Below are 16,863 nucleotides of genomic sequence, written 5' to 3'. Positions count from 1 at the left end.
GGGGGATTTTATAAAAAATAAGGAAGTCCCTGAACAAAATATACCCATGCCAAAAAATTTCAGGCGCCTTCCCTTCTTCTCCCCATGGCTGCTCTCCATTCTCGATATGATCGAAATGGCGTAATGATGGCAACAGAGGTTGAACAGAGCTCATCAATGTGAAGGTGGAGATTCAACATACGGAGGATTGAGATGATACTTCTGGAGACTGCACACATGAGCAGCACTATGTGACTCATTCGAGGATCAAATGCATCACAGATCCAATCCGTGTTGAGGTGATTCGTTTCATGATGACATTATGATTCGTTAAAGTTTTGCGCTGCGGATCGTTTTGAGTTTTTGATCCAATTGAAGACCTCTTGAACCCAACCCAAGGATCCATGGGAGATTCTTAATGTTCCAAGATAGATTTGGGACCATCAAAAGGTTGAAACGTGAGAAGATGGTAGAAGTAGGATAAGATGGGGAACAACTAGAATATATGCAACTATCCTTTATATCAGATTAATAAGAAATCAGAATATGTGGGCTTTGGTTACTATAAGAACCAAGCGAGCAAAGGGAGGGAGATAGAGATAGAGAGAGAGAGAGAGAGAGATGGAGAGAGAGAGAGAGTGTGTGTGTGATAGAACTTTAGCATAGTAACAGTGTGGAATTGGCCAAGATTTGAATCCACAAAAGTATCAACTTCAACCCTTTTATCCACAAGGGATTTGTGCTCAAGTGTTCAAGTACTATATCTCTCTCTAATAAGCAGCGAGAAGATGCAAGTTTCTTATGGAAAAGGGGATACTTATCATTGTATCTTCAAGGTTGCAAGGGGGTCTTATATTTGGCATTAAAGGCAGAGGGTTTTACAAAATGACAATACCCTTGAAAAATAACTTAAAACAATTAGGGAAAGCAACACTGACAAGAAAACAGAAGATACAAGATCGGATAGGTATGATCAGAAATATTCATCAGACTTTGGAAATTGCAGAATCTGTTCTAAGATATTTTGTGGCTCTATAATATTATTACAGAAAAAAAAGAAAATTTCCAGCTATTAAAAAGTGGGACAAGGATATTTTGCAGATTTAGAATCTGTTAGATTATTATATGTGTCTCAGAGTGATTTTTTGCAGAAATTTTGAGACTCTATGAGATTCTCCACTCTTGAAAGTCATCTACAAATCGGCTTCACGAAATGGGCCCCCTTCCCACTTCTTCGTTCTATTTGTCCATCATCAACTCTGAAGCCCACTAAACAGCGTGTCGTGTGCCTTCAAAACTAGATACCATACAGCATTTGTCCCCAATTGTATGTTTTAAAAAATAATTGATTCTAACACGTTGGCTTTAATTTTAAATTTTCAATCTCCCTTATAAATGAGCAGATGCTAGTTTGTTGCCTTGGAAAATCAAGTGGATCGACTTAGGTATGCCTCCTAGTTACTACCTCAGTGCCACCTCTATCAAACTTTAACATTTAGGCACGATCGACTTAGAAATGATTCATATTTTTATACTCCTTATGCTTGTGGTTAATCATTTCATCTGATCCATGCATTCAATAGTAAATAAAAGTGTTCTAGGCAAATTTTGATATTTGAACAGGACAAACAAAGAAATTCCATAGATTCACACAATACAGTTGCATCTCGTGAATGTAACCTGAAAAGATAAGACCACAATGATAAAGTTCAGTACATTTAATGTGCATTAAAAGGTAATTGTTCTCATAAAAATCCATTATAAAATGTATGTTATTAGCTGTCCAATCAAGATGTTGTAATGCTAAATTTTCCCTCTCGACGAAGGTATAGTTTTTCTGATGTCCTATTTTAAATTTTTGCTCATAATTTATGAGATGGCAAAACAGTTACCACATAGATTCAAGACGAATTCAGTCTTTTTACCTTTCCTTACCTATGATATTTGTAGTAGCAATCTGGGAGATCTGATCCATCAAACCCCATCCTAGGATCATTCCCGTTCTACTCTCCAACAACCGGGACATCTGCACTTCTCATCTAGCCCCCTTCCCCAATAAGCGTCTACAACATGGATCGAATCATCTAACACTCCAATTGTTCTTTATCAGGCTTCTCTAGTTCCCATTGTGTAATATTTATCTACCCTGTTTTTTCACATCCATAATTTAATGTTTGTTACATCATCTCATTTCGTAGGGAATACCTTTGTCACATCATCTCATCTCATTTCAGTAGAAGCTTCTGTATTTAATGTAAGGAGACCTTTTTCTATGCTTTGGAAAACAACGGAGACCTCCAATTCGGAGGAGATTATTGAATTAACTGCCTTGAGACACTTCATACAACGAACTTTTAACAGTGAAGATGGAAAAAACAACACTTCACCTAAATGAAGAGTAGAGGAAGATATTATGTGACGTCACAAAGATAGACCAGGAGGACACTCGTTCTTCCAACTGAAAAGACATCGCCTTGTTAGAGGAAGACTCTACTTTTAAGAAACTATGAAATTCGAAATGAAATGGGAAGATGTCAGCTTGGATTCAGGCAGACTGAAACGGGAAGATGTCAATTCAGATTCAGGCAGACTGAAACGGGAAGATGTCAATTCAGATTCAGGCAGACTGAAATGGGAAGACGTCAATGTAGATCCAGGCAGACTGAAATGGGAAGACGTCAATTTAAATGTTATTTTAGATGAAATTGGAAGATGAAATGGAAATTCATCGAAGATCCGCCTAAACTTCAGCCTAAATTTTAAATTTGATGTTTGAAGACAACCACCTTAATCTTTTGCATCAAATCTTAAGACCCACTTTCTTTTTCAAGTCTGGGCTCAGAAAAATGACGAATCCAACTTCGCAGCGAAAACAGATGAGGACATTTCTCTGTGTTTTCATCGCATGCATTGCACGAACTGATTGACCTTGTAAAAACAACAAGCCCAAAATTTCTTTCCAAAAAAAAAACAACAAACCCAAAAATATTTATTGACCTCTAGATACAAAGGAACCAACATTTCATCAAGGCAGACTGATCAGCAGCAACCTCAAAGTCATAGACGGTAATGCCAAATGAGAAAACTGATGCGAGTCTAATTGTCAAAAGTAAAATCTCTAGAAATGCGCAGGAACGGAGGAAGAAACATGAAAAAACGCCATGCTCCCGCCGACTTTGAGCTCACAGTGTGACAACAGCAACCGAAGATTCATCAAAAGTTGACAATTACCCGTCAAAACCTGAAGATTATTGATCAGAGGAAGCACTCAGACGGGGCCATCGCCAGCGCCGAAGAGCTTCAACCTAGAAAGCGGCGTCTGGAGGTACCCCTCGACGTCGAACTTCCTGGGAGACAGCTCCTTGAACTTGGCAAACTTCTCCCTGGCCTCCTCGTTGCGATCCAGCAAGGAGTATATAACCCCCTGGCAGAAGAAGGGCCTATAATCCCGCGGATCTTCCTCGGCGAGCTCTTCATAGCAGGAAATGGCCTCGTCCACCCTCTTCTGCAAGTAGAGCAACTGGGCCATGACCAGCCTCACGTCTCTCGCCTCCTTCTCTCGCCCGCTTTCCTTAGCCGCTAGAAGCGCCGCCTCCAGCCGCGCCGCCGCCGCCGCCCCCTCGCCGGCGCGGTCCATGACGACGGCGATCTGAAGAAGCGCCTCCGTGGACAGCGGGTCCGCCGCCAGGACCTCCTCGAGCCGCCGCCGGGCTCCGGCGAGGTCGCCCATCTCGTCGTGGACCCGCGCCGCTAAGAACCTCCACTCCGCGTCGTCAGGCCGCGCGGCGATGAGCTTGTCGAGGATTCGGAGACCCTCGCGGAGCTCGCCGCCGTCCAGCTTGTCGTAGAGCAGAGTCCGGAGCGCCTCCACGGCCTCGGCGTTGGACTCGAGGAAGTGGGAGAGCGCGGACGGGGCGGAGACGGGGGCCGCGGCGGAGGGGTCCGCCCACGCCGCCTGGGCGGCGGCCATGGCCGCCGCCGCCGTGAAAACCAGCGCCCCCGCCGCCGCCCTGATTCGCTGCGCGACGCGCGGAACCTCCCCTCGGCTGGCGGAGGCCGAGACCGGCCCTCCCAGCGCCATGGCCGACACCTGCATCTCGCTAGGGTATGCAAAAGAGAGGGGAAAGACTCCGTCCCGTTCCGTAGTTGGATGACGATGTGGGGGGCGGTTAAAGAGGTAAAAGGCGTCTCCTTTACAAGGGATTGGGGGAATTGGGCGTTGTCGGTAAAGAAGATAGAGAGGAGGATGGCGTTCGTGCTGTCCGCGCCGTTCTGGGGGGCTGGCTCGATCCCTGCGAGCTCAGGGAAGTTCAGGAAGGCGGCCTTCTCCCGGCCCAGGTCCGTGGTAGCGGGATTCGCCAAGTTCCGGTTGGGCGGGCTGGCGGCGCCGCCGTCCTGGCGCGGAGCTCGGGCCATGGAACTGGAATTCGGCGAGGAAGACGAGGAAGGGTCGCCGTGGGAGGGCGCGGTGGTGTACCGGCGGGACAGCGGGGTGACTCACGTGGAGTACGGGACGACGCTGGAGCGGCTCGGCTTGGGGAAGCTCTCCGGCGAGCTGTCCAAGTCCAGGGCTTCCGCCATGGGCATCCGGCTCGGCGCCTCCGCCGGCACGCCGGTGCTCGTCTCCATCGACGTCACCAGGAAGAAGCGCAAGCTCAAGCTCGACGGGGTTCTCCGCACCGTCATCCTCCTCGGCTGCAACAGGCAAGCAAGCCAAAAAAAACCTCCGATTCCGTCATCTCCGTCGTCTCGATGACGTTGCGCGTGCGCAGGTGCGGGGGGCCGGCGGCGGAGAGCGTCTTCTGCAACTTCGCGTTCCTGCTGACGGAAGACCCGGTCGAGGACGACGGGGACGAGATCGACCTGGGGACGATCTTCGGATCCGAGAAGACGAGAGCGAGAGGGGACGGGAACGAGGACGAGGACGAGCTGATCGACCCGGAGGATCGGCTCCACTTCCCGGCGGAGGAGAAGGCGATCGACATCTCGAAGAACATCCGCGACCTCGTCCACCTGGAGATGACGATGAACGCGGTCTGCGATCCGGGCTGCAAGGGGTTGTGTTACGACTGCGGCGCGAATCTGAACCAGAGCCGCTGCCGGTGCGGCGGCGCCGCCGGGGAGAAGCTCGGGGAATTCGGCCCTCTCGCATCTCTGAAGCGGCAGATGGGGGAGAGGTGACATCCGATCCAACACTAAAATATTATACACAGGAAAGCAGCAAAACTTCATGGCGAGGTCAATCGACGCGGTGAAGTTGAATCTTGGTGAGGGAGCGGCGGCGCTCGGCGAGGCGGCGGCCGTAGTAGGCGTGGTAGGGGTCGTCGGCGGAGAGGAAGCCCCAGCGGTCGCGGTTCCTGGTGAGACGGAGCAGCTTGAGGAGGATCTGCTCGACCTGGAGATCCTCCTCCTCGGCCACGAACTTGGCCACCTTGTCGATGTGCTCGCGCTTGCTCGGCGGCGGCAGCGCGGGGAGCGGCGGCCTCTCCGGCCGCGCGCCGCGGCGCGCCCGCCTCTCCTCCGCCGACGATCGCTCCATCGTCGCCGAAGACTTTCTCTCCAGAATACGAATAAATACTCGACCCGGCGCGGAGAAGAGTGCGGCCGTCCAAGCCTTTATATTCGGATCGCCGCCCTAATTTCCTGCGAACCAGACACCCCCCCCCCCACCCTCTCTGCTCCATTACATCAGGAGAAGATGATGCCGATCTCGCGGGCGAACTCGTCGCCGTCGTCGTCGGAGGCCGCGTCGTCTTCCGCGATTGGGATCTCCTGGCTCGGAGACGAGCCGGCGGGTTCGGCTGCGGCTCGCCGCTCGCTCGAGTAGTCCGTTTCTGGGTCGAGCTCGCCGTCCTCGATCGCCGGTTCTTCTCTGGCAGCTTGACGCTTCCTCTTGAGAATCTCGCCGAGCGGCTTCGGAGCCTCGAAGGAGGCGGAGAGCCGGTTCAGTCTCTCGTCGGAGGACTTGGCGGCTCTCAGCTCGGCGAGGCTCCGCGGGCCGGCGAAGTCCGCCGGATTCCCTCTGATGTCTTCGTCCTTGTCAGGGAGAGAAATCCTGCCTCTGAGACGGCTGCTAAGCGCGCTTCCGCCGGAATTCGGGCCTCTGCGGCGGCGATCTTCTTCCTCGCCGTTCCTCTTCTTCAGCAGCCGGAGGCGAAGATCCGACCCGTCGACCGGCGCGGTTTGCGGGCCTACTCTCTCGGAGCTCGGCCGCCGGCTGTCCTCGACCAGCACATCAAACCCCGGCACTCGGTCTTCGTGTGGTCTCTTCTTCTTCTGCTGCTGCTGCTGCTCGGAGCCAGTGCCGTTCTGGGTCTTCCCTTGAAGTGCTGCGCTCGCGGTCGGCAGTCTCTTCTGCAACCCACTTGAATTTGAAGGGTTTTTCGCCGTTGGTGGCTGAGCTTCTGCTGCAGTCTCGGCGCTTGTTCTTGGTTTTGAAGGGTTTGCTGGCTCTTGTTTAGAAAGAAAGGCCTTTGCCGCTGGTGCAGCAGGATTAGGGTTGTTCGCGGCTTGCGGGCCGTGCGAGAATGGGCATTTGTCTCCCTTCAAGCAGCACCCTTTCTGGAAATAGTAACAAGGGGTTTTCAGCTTGCCGCCGGAGAGATGAGCGGTAGCGGAGGTTTGGTCAGGTATCACAGGGAAGGTCGATTCAAGGGGCTGCAAAAAAAGGAGCAGATTTTACTTCAACGAATGTCAAGGCCAGAGTTTAGTGGATGCAAGGAAAAGTGGGAGAAGACTTACTGGATGTCTAAAGAGGCACTTTGGGTTCAAGCAGTTGCCGTTTAACCAATACCAGCAGTCTCGAGGGTTGGCTCGGGCAGCCTCAGCATGGCGAAATTCGCACTCGCTTCCCTGAAATCAAGCCGTGTGGATTATTAGCAAAGAAAATACACCACTTCATGTTCAGAAAATACGATTCGGTTGAAAACCAACACCGCATCGCCTTGCATGCAAGCCAAAGCGCAGAGATTGTCGGGGGAACTTTGATAAAAATAAATCACATCTGGAAGTTAAGCGTGAGAAGTGTATTGCTTCGCACTTGACATGAAAAAATTTGATGGAGCAGCGAAGAACGGCGCAGAGCTTTCCAAAAATTCTCGGGATCTAAAATGTGCCCATGTCCAAAGAGAGCGCTTTGCTTGTTTCACGAAGATGAGAACTGTCCTCAAGTCTAGAACTGAAAAACTGAGGTGGTTCTAAAACCAGTCGCAAATCTGCGCATACTTAAGATAGAGAAACGGCTGCGCAAGGAACCTCGGCCGAAAATCTGAACCACATTAATAGTCAATACAAATCCCCCTCCCCATCTCAAATGATTCGGAAAACCCAATAGGGGATTTCAATATTGGCATAATATTATGACCTAATTCATAAAGTAAGACCACCGAACATTCCCCAAGGAATCAAAATACACTAGGGTTCTTAAATCTCGAAGAAAGACTCAAACTCAACACCACCGAGGCCAGCTTGACAATCAACAGACCTCAACGAATGGGATCTGAGGTTACAGAAGAGCTAGTGTTCAGATTGATCAAAGCGCGATCCGGGACGGAACAAAATCCAAGTGAAGGGCGCAGGATTGAAGAAGGCGCACCTTTTTGCAGGTCAGAGGCGAAGCCAAGAAATAGATGCAGTCAATGTTCTTCTTCACCGCCTCGCCGCTCGCCCGGCTCGTCTCTTCGATGTTCATCTCCTCAAGAACGCAGCAGTTGGAAATTTCCACGGTAGAACGCAGCTGGTGCGACCGCCGGCGACAATTTCTACGACAGGCGGATAAGATAGATCGAAAAAAGGATCTTTCTCTCTCGCGTCTCCTGTTTCTTCCCGAAGAAAGAAACTGGCATATATGTAATTATCTGCTCATCCGGGGTCCTTTAAAAACAGACTTTCTTCACGGAAAAATTATAGAAAAGCCCCGAAGACGAGGCAAAGAGTAACGCAAAGATACCGAACGATGGTCGACGAAAAGACATTAAGGCTAAAAGTCAAACAACTTAGAAAAAAAATAAACTCTAAATCAAGGCGAAGCTATTCGATCCAACGGCGTATGATGATCGTCCCGGTAAGCCTTGAGTCAACTATCCGCATCTGGCGAGAAAAAAAAATAAGCCCAATATATCAAATAAATGAAATCGATGACAAAAAAACAGAAGCGAAGATTCGGGATAGAGTATATACTTTCCCATCTTCTGCACGTCCTCGGATGAAAGTATCTTGATGTACCAGACATTGTGCACAAACGCGCTGAATTATTCACAAGGTCAAAGTTAGACCAACAATAAGCCGAATCAATTAAAAAAAAAAAAAAAAGAATTTTTTTTTCTTACTCCCAAGGATCGTCTCCGAGGAGAAGCACGTCGTTCTCCCGGTCAACGAACACAAGCTGCCAGCCTGATCTTAGAGGGTCTTCCAGCTGACCCTCGATGCCAAACATCTGCCCAAGCTCCTCCCTCAGCTCGGCGTAGTTCCTGAACCGGCCGATGTCCAGCAGTCTCCCCACCGATCCCGACTTGTAAACCTACGCCAAGACTTTGATTTTAATTTTTTTTTTAATAAATTCGAGTGAATGAACTGTCCGAGAGCGATTCTCGCACCTTGATGAAGGTTCTTCCCGGAGGATCGGCCGACCCTTGCAACACGTTAGTGAACTCGTCGCCGACGTAGAAGGAACTCTGGAAGGACGGCGGAAGGTTGGGTTCTGCGGCAGGAGGAATGGATGACGTGGGAAGGAGGCCGGCGAGAAGCGGGGAGGAATCTACGTCAACGCATAAAAATAATCTAAATTTTCTCTAGCTCTGTTGAGTAATCATGTTTGATCAGGGGAGAAACTTACCGTTTCCAAAAGCAGAGATTTGAGGAGAGATGAGCCTCTGCTCCCACGTCTGCTTGCCCAGCTCGTTGAGGTACGGCTGAGTTGAGCGTTCTTCGCCTCCGACTGGACCCAGAAAGGACTGAGCGCAGGCAGGAAAGTCTCCTTGCGATGTGTGACATAAAGAAGGAGACCCGAACGCAGGGTTGGTTTCAAGAACATGATTTCTGGGAATCGCAAGATCTGACGCGTACGAAGCGATGTTTTGCTGCGAAAAATCCAGCAGATATTGAGGCCCGACTTGCTGCTCAATCTGCTGAAAGAGAAAACGGACGTTGTAAGTTTGTAATTTGAAAATTACAAAGTTCTGGGGCTCTGCATTTTGAAGGAAAAGGACGTTCGTCGTTGACGAAAACGTACGGTTGAGGTTTTGTCAGCGTCGTGTTTAACCAATATTTTTTTAATATCCGTCATTGTCAGTGATGGTGGATGACGGGGATGACGATTGATCAACGACAATTTTGGAGAAAATTAAGATCTTCCAAAATTCGTCAAGATTTTCATCATTAACAAAGGATCAAGGACGTTAAATCAATGTCATCACCCCTCTTTGATGCTGGCATTGAAAAGACAACGCTGAGTCTAAGTCAACGGAATGATTGCTGTCATCACGTTGATGATGACTTTGACGGATGGCAATGTTGACAATTCCTTGTCGGATGGCCAAGGTCACCTCGGATGGCAATGTTGACGTCAATTGTCAACAAATGAATTGTCAACGTACAGGTCAACGACATTGAGACAAGCGGGAATCACCTGGAACTGATCGGGTTCAAATCCTTGGAGTGTCGGGTCAATCCTCTCCAGACGACGAGGGTCTCTTCCCACTGGGAAGCTCTGAGATTGAAGACTATGTTCTCCGAGGTAACCCGGCGGCCACATGAAGTTGAGGCTTTCATCCCCTCTGTAACCTGGAAAAACACAATCCCATGAATTAAATAGGGGTCACAGACTTCGGAATATAAATCCAAATCAAGCTAGATTAGGGAATGCATACCAGATAGAGGGGGTGTAGCCTGATACCACGGCCGTTTCAGCCTCAGAGGAAAGAGTGATGGGTACACTGGAAAGGTGGTCAATGGCTCTATCTCCCACAAGGAAACTCTAGGCTGCTTCTCACCAGCGGTGGATTCGTCCCAGCCAACCTGATGAAATCCGATGAGACCAGAGAAACTTCAAGAAGAGAAATCTTGGATTTTAAATTGCACGTGGACATATTCTTAAATAAAAGTAAACAGTAATGAGAGGAAGTATGACTCTACGTCTCTACGACTGTATTGGAGAAAAAATTCTTCCGAACGGTTTTAGAAAATTCAACGCGCTCCAGTAACTGTCAAGGGTCATACCCATACCTTGACCGACCTCCAGTGAGAATTTGGCCAGTGGACAGGATCCAAATCAATTATATCAGTAACAGTGCCCATGTACCTGCTCCATGAAAAATCGAGTTAATGTACGTCAAATAAGTAAAAGATATTAATGAATTGAAAATTATTTTGATGCCGTAGATCTCTCCTTTTATGGTGAAATATAAGACAGTTGATTTTTGTCATTCCATCCGCAACAAGCCTTATCGTGTGCCCCATGGTCTCATTTTGGTAAACATTATGAAAAAGTTGGGAACTTTTATAAAACTATTTCGCATGGATATTAATAAAAGATGGTTACCACACTACCTTACCTTCTGACACTACATTCCTCCGTTTCAAACAGCATGCGAAAACGCATGCCAACTGACACACGCGTGTGAAACACAGCCTTAACAAACTTTGACAGAGGGACGACAAACTCGGAAGGACTTGCCCTGCCAAAGACGAAATATAAGATGCCATGAGCTCCGACAAGGAAGTTTCTTCTATCATAAGGTCTAGAGTGCAAATAAATAAAACCTTGGGTTATAGAAGACGGTGAAACGGCTGTGGGTAGCCGCAGCATGAGCAGCTGCGGCGAGAAGTCCAATATGCATACTGTCACTTGGTAGAACGGATGAAGGTGTCGTGGTCTGCGGCCTATTAGAACGTCTGATGCCCAGGAGTAGCTGACCTTTTTCGTTCCTGGAAACCGAGAGAAATTTACTTTCAAAGGATAATTGACTCCACAATCGACTTCAACTTCTAAGATGATTCTCATCAAAGAAACTATCTTTTGAATGATTCGTATCAAACGCAAGCGTACCAGATAAAAAAGACAGAATCCCCGGCAACCAGTTTCTTAGCACTGACAAAAACACTCCACCCCGTCGTCAGAAGATGTCTTTTGGGTTGACCTACAGTAAACAAAAATGTTAGCATCGAGTAGATGCATGAAATAAGACCAAGGCATCATAGGGAGTTTCAGTCCCCTGCAATTTGTTCTCAGAATAAGATCAATAATTCACTTGTTTCAGCCTCCGGTTATGATATATAACCCATTTGTAATTCAAGATGGGTAATTGTCTTACCACGAAAAATATGTCTAAATTTCCATTCGACGTCATGGAGATCTCTGGCAACGAGCTCCTGAGCTGGAGGGTGCTGACTGTAATCCTAAACCGACAAGCAATCAACAATAACCGATGAAAAGACAGGTAAATTAGCAAATCAGAATATGAAACGTGTCCTGAAACTAGTGCACTGATATTTCACTAATAATAAGATGCAACACACCAAAGGCGGAAAAACTTTCTCTGCGGCCCGACGGGGGACAGAAAATCCACCGTGAGTGCTCGTGTCACTTGCCGTCAGGGTCTTACAGAAGTAATTCGTCGGCTGCTTGCTCTGAGGCGCCATTTCAACGGGAAGGTAGACATCTTTCTGCTCTTCCTGCACGTTACAACCGGTTAACTCAAGAATTAATACTAGAAAAACGTTAGCATTACCGAGCGCAGCGGCTGCAACGTCATCTGGGCGTATACTTCATCGGTCTCCGGATCTGCCTGAAGCACACGAGTAGTCAGTTCCAGCGAACAAACCCCGGAAATCACAGAAAAACGCCTCGTTTCACTTACATGCATCGTTACATCGTGAAGTTGGCAGATCAATTGAGGGAAGAGATTTGGGTAGTTCGGAAGGCGTCCGTCAACCTCCTTCTTGGTCGATGCAGCAACCTTCAATCGATTAAATGCGCGAAACAGATAAGCCCACCCGTCTCAATTCGGAGACGATCTCTAAGAAGGGGGGCATTGACTTGCCTGCTCACTGTGGCCCTGCGGTAGATAAACGACACGGGTGCCGACCGTTGGCAGGGACACCAGAGGTCCGGCACAAGCGTGCCAGAGCTCTGAATTCAGGCCCCGCCTCTCCCCACCTAGAACCAGCCGTGCGCACAAATCTCATCGTCAATCTCCTTCCTCGCAGGGTAATAATTCAAATACAGGAGACAGATACAGCGCGCAAGACAAAAAGAAGAAAGAACAGGGGATACCGTCCGGGGTTCTCTGGCCGGTTTCCGACATAGCCAGCTTCATTTCCAGCGCGCAACGTCGCGAACGATCATAAACACATTTCTTCAGTCGGAACAATCTCAGTCCGCCTGTTCGTCCAAGAACGATCAACAATCTCACTCCGCGGAAACGAGCAGGAACGCCGGAGACGCCATGAAAGCAGTCTTGCGAGCTCCCTCCGCCTCCGAAAACCAGCCGCGAGCGCGCTTCCGGCGTCGTAGGCAGCTCTGCTGGAGCGACTTTCCCCTTGCTCTCTGTCCTCGCCAACCTCAACGCGAGGAAGAAAAAGGAGGACTGAACAGAAAATTCATAATTTATAATATTTTATTAACCTTCATTTAAAAATGTTTACGCCTTTGGATAAGCATTTTTCTGCGTTACGGGGGGGCTTTTAAAAAGCGACCGATTTTTAACTCCCAAAATACTGAACGAAGACTGACTTCCTTTTCGCTAAGTGGAGCAGATGCTGTGAAAGCCCGAGATTAGCGGCAGGCGTAGGTCTGCTTCCATCCGGGCCGTCCATACGGCCGTCGAGACGGATCTGACCGTCCAATGCTCTGACAGCGCGCCCGATGGCATGTGCGCCTCTGAGTATACGATAGGGAATGACGGTTATGCCCCTGGTAGGAACCCATTATTTCGGGAGAGGGCGGGCCCGCCGACACAACACTGTGTGTTCGGGTTCGGTTCGGGGGGCCCTAAGCGAGATCTGGCCGTCGGATTGGGCGTGGACGGATGAGATTGATCGTACGGCGGCAGTAGTGCCAGAGAAGAGATATGGACCGCTGTTACCTTTCTCAGGAATGATTGACTGGTATTATTAACGATCCTCTGATGACGTAAGAAAGAGAGATTTTGAGAGAGGGAGGGGAATCTCCGCAGGCTTCGTTCAATTACGCGCGAGTGACATCCGCCGCCAGCGAGCGTATTGCCGGTATCTGTCGGCTACAGAACGGTAACGTGGCGGTTTCTCATTGGCCCTTGGAGAAGGAATAATATAATATTAACGTCTTTTTTTTGTTGGAAGGGAGTCAAGGTGTAGACGGTCTGTTCCCTCTGTGCTGCTTGAAATATTGTGGATAGCTTACTTTGTTCTATTTTTCTAAGCACACCGTGTCATGGCTACACTTTAGTTCTGTTGTTATTTGGGTTATGTATCTCCAAGTAGAACTCTTAATTTCAATAGTTATCGTTAATAATCTTAAGTATCATGTATTTTCTTTGACTTGATTTGATTCACATATCTAATAAAGATTAAAATATTGAGAGGAAACAAAGAGAATGTAATGACTGATCTAAAGAAAGAGATATGTCCAATGGTAGAGTTTAGCAAGCAGATATATCGGTTTCATTTATAAACTATGAATATAAAACCCACTCTGACTTGTGTTCTTCTTCGTTGATGTTAGATTTGCCAGCTGAACAAGCGGGTCATTTTTATTTATATCCATTTTCTGCCCAGGGTACATCCTGATCTCATAAAATCTTTTGTAGTGGTCCAAGATCTGCTTAGAGATCATGTGAGGTCATAATGGAATAACAAGGATCCTTCTTATTCTTTTCTCCGTTGGATTATAATGTAGGTAAATTGAGAGAAGGGGGAAACAATACAGAATGACTCAGATAAGATCCTAGATAATAAGAGTATTAATTGGGAAAAATGTATAGGAGGAAGTTCCTAATGATGGATACTGAAGGCTATGAGACTAAGAAAATAGGAGAGGTTCCTAGAGAGAAAGCGATTGTGCAGAAGCCCTTTCCACATGACAAGGATGCACTATAGTACTTGTGAGGATGTGAATAAGGTGGGATCAAATTTCATTTGATTTTTTCCGCAACAAGGTCTCCTGCAATGGACTCAATGTAAGATAGAAGAGCATTCATGTACTCAATGGAAGTATATGTATATACTCAATGGAAGGTTATATATTATAGTTGTTTCCTAAGTATTTGTTACTACGTAGTTCTAAAATTTGGAGGAGATAGGGTAGGGTAGACTCATATTTTGTAAACTAATATAAAGGCTCCACAATAATGGTATCTATTCAAATGTGAATATTTAAACTTACCTAAAAATTGAATTAATGATTGTTCATCATTCTCTAAAAAAAATCATCATGTATGCTCTACTTTTGTCAGTACAGGTCAAATAATATACATGCTAGTTGAGCTTATCATTAAACTAATCAAATAAATTCCAATTGAAAAAAAAATTACACGCTAATAAAAGACTATCATATTATTATATTAAAAACTTATTTCCATAAAGAAGTTTTGATTTTAAAAAATTGGAGAAGTTTGAACCATCTTCATTAAAAACTGAAATATCAAATTCCGACGACATTAAATTTCATTCAAATTGGTTTGATCTTTGTTCATTAAGTTACTAAGATGTTTTCATGTTATTAGTGTTATTAATTAATCAAAATAAGTCAAAGTATGCTGAAAAATATTTGGATGACCATTTTAGAAATTGTATTAATCTAAAGGTCCTTGAAGTCCTCATGTCTACATGTTAGGCTTTATAAAAATCTCAAGAACATGTCTTCATGGTATGACTCATACATATGGTGGTATTAAAATGTGATGATCTCGTATATTTAAATATATATACATATATATTGAAGAATTCATAAGATATTAAAGAATGATTCTAAAATATCTAGATGAAATGACATTAAAATATTTATATGCTCCCATGATATGATCCCTTTGCATGGAGATGATAAAGATAGAAAGTGGACAAACTTTAAGGAAAATTTCTCTGAATTTATCCCTATGAATACCTGAATCATTTTACACCTAACTTTTATCCAGGTTGATTCATGTCACATTAGAGTAAGTGTTTCTTATAAATGATGCATCAAATACTTATCACTCAATCTTTGTCACAGACCTTTTTTTCAGAGATCATCCCATTAATAATCAAGTGATAGATGTAAAATTTTATTTTCACAATACAACTGTTCATCCTAAGATTTGATTTCCCTTCCTTAGTATAATGGGAGACATACTCAGGATGGTGAAATGAAATCCTTATCTGACATAGTGGAAATATCAGAGAAAAAGGTATCCAGTATTATCTAATTCAGCAGACCTAAATAGTTTGAAATATTAGGATTTACCTTTTAACCATGGCCTAAATGGTCCTAAGAGAATATCACAAATGAATGATTATATGCACATAGTAACTAGTGACAGGTAGGTTCCATGAAAGAGTTAGTAAATTCCTTTGTACTTTTATGTCATTGCTCTAATTTACATTTAATAAATAAACTTATGATGGTTTCCACTGAAGTATTATATAAATAGTATAAATTAAGTAAATGGTTTACCCACAAGAAAACATCAACTTCAATTTGCTGTTTTTATGAGTTTGAAAAAAAAATGAAATTTGGAGTATTATTTGAAAAGTAAAAATATAATATTTAAATATTTTTGGATTTTAATTCTATATAATTTTATAGGATCTATACTCAATTATAAAATATTCATTTTATTTCTCCCAATTTTTTAAATGCAGGAAAACAAATCAAATTTAGTATTATAAATTATATTTTTTGGAAATTTGAGATATTATAAAACTTATTTCAAGAAAACAATGACTACAGAAATTAAATGCTATTTAAATGATGAAAGTATGGAAAAATACCTGAAAGGCTGGTTGCTGACTCTGTCTTGGGCATGCAATCCTGGGCAATTGGATCGAGGGGATCAGCGAAAATTTTGGATTTCCTTGAGTAAGATCTGAGATTCTACTTATGGATTTTACTTATGGATTTTCATTGAGAAAATTGTGGATTTTACTTATTATAAAATCTGAGATTTTATTTAAATCCTAAGGGTCTTCGAAGGTGCATGAAATGTGGCCATGGGCAGATTGTAGTTTGTGGTTTTGAATGATCATGGTGCACGACAGGTGAGCGGTCCACGATGTCATGTTCGTGTAGGTAACAACATGTTGAATTTTTTGAGTTTAAAAGGGAAATGATGAGATTTTTCGATGAAGTTTATGCATGGAATTAATATATATAAGTTAACTTCTAAAGGGGGATCATGAGGATTATAGGAAGATAAAGTTGTAGAAAATTGGAGTAATGAGTGAGAAAGTGAAGTGAAATAAAGGAAAGTGGAGGAAATGGATAGAGATGATGGTGAAAAGGAAGATCTAGTTCCTAAAGTCCTGTTTCTGATGCTCTAAAACCCTAATGCATCTTCCTAAAATTTTGTCCTTTTAATTTTTTAGAATCATGCATTTTTCTATAAGAAAAAGGATGAGAAAAGGATGAACAATTGAAAACATCTACATAAACCAAGTTTACAACCATTAGATCTGAGAAAGCCTTATGCTGGGAATTTTGGGCCTTGATGGACATATTTTGAACTCTATTTGAAAAGGAATATTACATCAAATATGGATCTGAAAATCAAAACCATTAAAAAATTCATTTCCTTTGCACGGATCAAATCAGTAATTTCTTTGTTTGGTGAATGAGAAACTTCAAGCTGTTCAAATGTCTGACCTCTAGATGTATCTGATAACCCCCCTAAATTTGGTCTTTATTTCATGCTATTAGCACAATTTTATGCAGTT

General features: G+C 45.0%; 5 protein-coding genes across 8 annotated transcripts; 1 reads left to right on the top strand and 4 right to left on the bottom strand.

Moving 5' to 3' along the window:
- Positions 1 to 2,255: 2,255 nt before the first annotated feature.
- On the bottom strand, positions 2,256 to 4,075 carry LOC144717060 (protein SLOW GREEN 1, chloroplastic-like). Its single transcript, XM_078592381.1, has 2 exons — positions 3,211 to 4,075; positions 2,256 to 2,437 (listed from the first exon to the last, which is right to left on the bottom strand). The coding sequence occupies exon 1, from the start codon at positions 4,073 to 4,075 to the stop codon at positions 3,248 to 3,250; it is 828 nt and encodes a 275-aa protein (XP_078448507.1). The 3' UTR covers positions 2,256 to 2,437; positions 3,211 to 3,247.
- Positions 3,789 to 5,222, top strand: LOC144717062 (BTB/POZ domain protein, putative (DUF177)). Its single transcript, XM_078592382.1, has 2 exons — positions 3,789 to 4,683; positions 4,752 to 5,222. The coding sequence occupies exons 1-2, from the start codon at positions 4,130 to 4,132 to the stop codon at positions 5,158 to 5,160; spliced, it is 963 nt and encodes a 320-aa protein (XP_078448508.1). The 5' UTR covers positions 3,789 to 4,129; the 3' UTR covers positions 5,161 to 5,222.
- On the bottom strand, positions 5,163 to 5,518 carry LOC144717063 (uncharacterized). Its single transcript, XM_078592383.1, has one exon. It carries the CDS (start codon positions 5,516 to 5,518, stop codon positions 5,219 to 5,221), a length of 300 nt encoding a protein of 99 aa, XP_078448509.1. The 3' UTR covers positions 5,163 to 5,218.
- Positions 5,519 to 5,546: 28 nt separating this feature from the next.
- Positions 5,547 to 7,803, bottom strand: LOC144717059 (CCCH-type zinc finger family protein). The gene is made up of 3 exons (XM_078592380.1): positions 7,574 to 7,803; positions 6,721 to 6,831; positions 5,547 to 6,636 (listed from the first exon to the last, which is right to left on the bottom strand). Exons 1-3 carry the CDS (start codon positions 7,667 to 7,669, stop codon positions 5,668 to 5,670), a joined length of 1,176 nt encoding a protein of 391 aa, XP_078448506.1. The 5' UTR covers positions 7,670 to 7,803; the 3' UTR covers positions 5,547 to 5,667.
- Positions 7,804 to 7,924: 121 nt separating this feature from the next.
- On the bottom strand, positions 7,925 to 12,558 carry LOC144717058 (auxin response factor 12-like). Of its 4 annotated transcripts, none has more exons than XM_078592378.1 (17): positions 12,251 to 12,558; positions 12,018 to 12,133; positions 11,835 to 11,933; positions 11,706 to 11,762; positions 11,494 to 11,649; positions 11,289 to 11,373; positions 11,024 to 11,114; positions 10,738 to 10,902; positions 10,530 to 10,652; positions 10,201 to 10,276; positions 9,846 to 9,993; positions 9,605 to 9,759; positions 8,813 to 9,104; positions 8,574 to 8,677; positions 8,307 to 8,497; positions 8,158 to 8,223; positions 7,925 to 8,067 (listed from the first exon to the last, which is right to left on the bottom strand). In XM_078592378.1, the coding sequence occupies exons 1-17, from the start codon at positions 12,291 to 12,293 to the stop codon at positions 8,058 to 8,060; spliced, it is 1,977 nt and encodes a 658-aa protein (XP_078448504.1). In that variant the 5' UTR covers positions 12,294 to 12,558; the 3' UTR covers positions 7,925 to 8,057. The 4 variants fall into 4 exon arrangements, with proteins under 4 accessions (XP_078448504.1, XP_078448502.1, XP_078448503.1 ...); XM_078592376.1 differs by having other exon boundaries at positions 8,574 to 8,734; positions 12,251 to 12,557; XM_078592377.1 differs by having other exon boundaries at positions 8,574 to 8,734; positions 8,813 to 9,101; positions 12,251 to 12,557.
- Between the last annotated feature and the right edge of the window lie 4,305 nt (positions 12,559 to 16,863).

The sequence above is a fragment of the Wolffia australiana genome, chromosome 2, assembly GCF_029677425.1.
Source record: "Wolffia australiana isolate 7733 chromosome 2, ASM2967742v1".
Lineage (NCBI taxonomy): Eukaryota > Viridiplantae > Streptophyta > Magnoliopsida > Alismatales > Araceae > Wolffia > Wolffia australiana.
The sequence above is the reverse complement of the archived record's forward strand: the minus strand, read 5'-3'. Positions and strand labels throughout refer to the sequence as shown.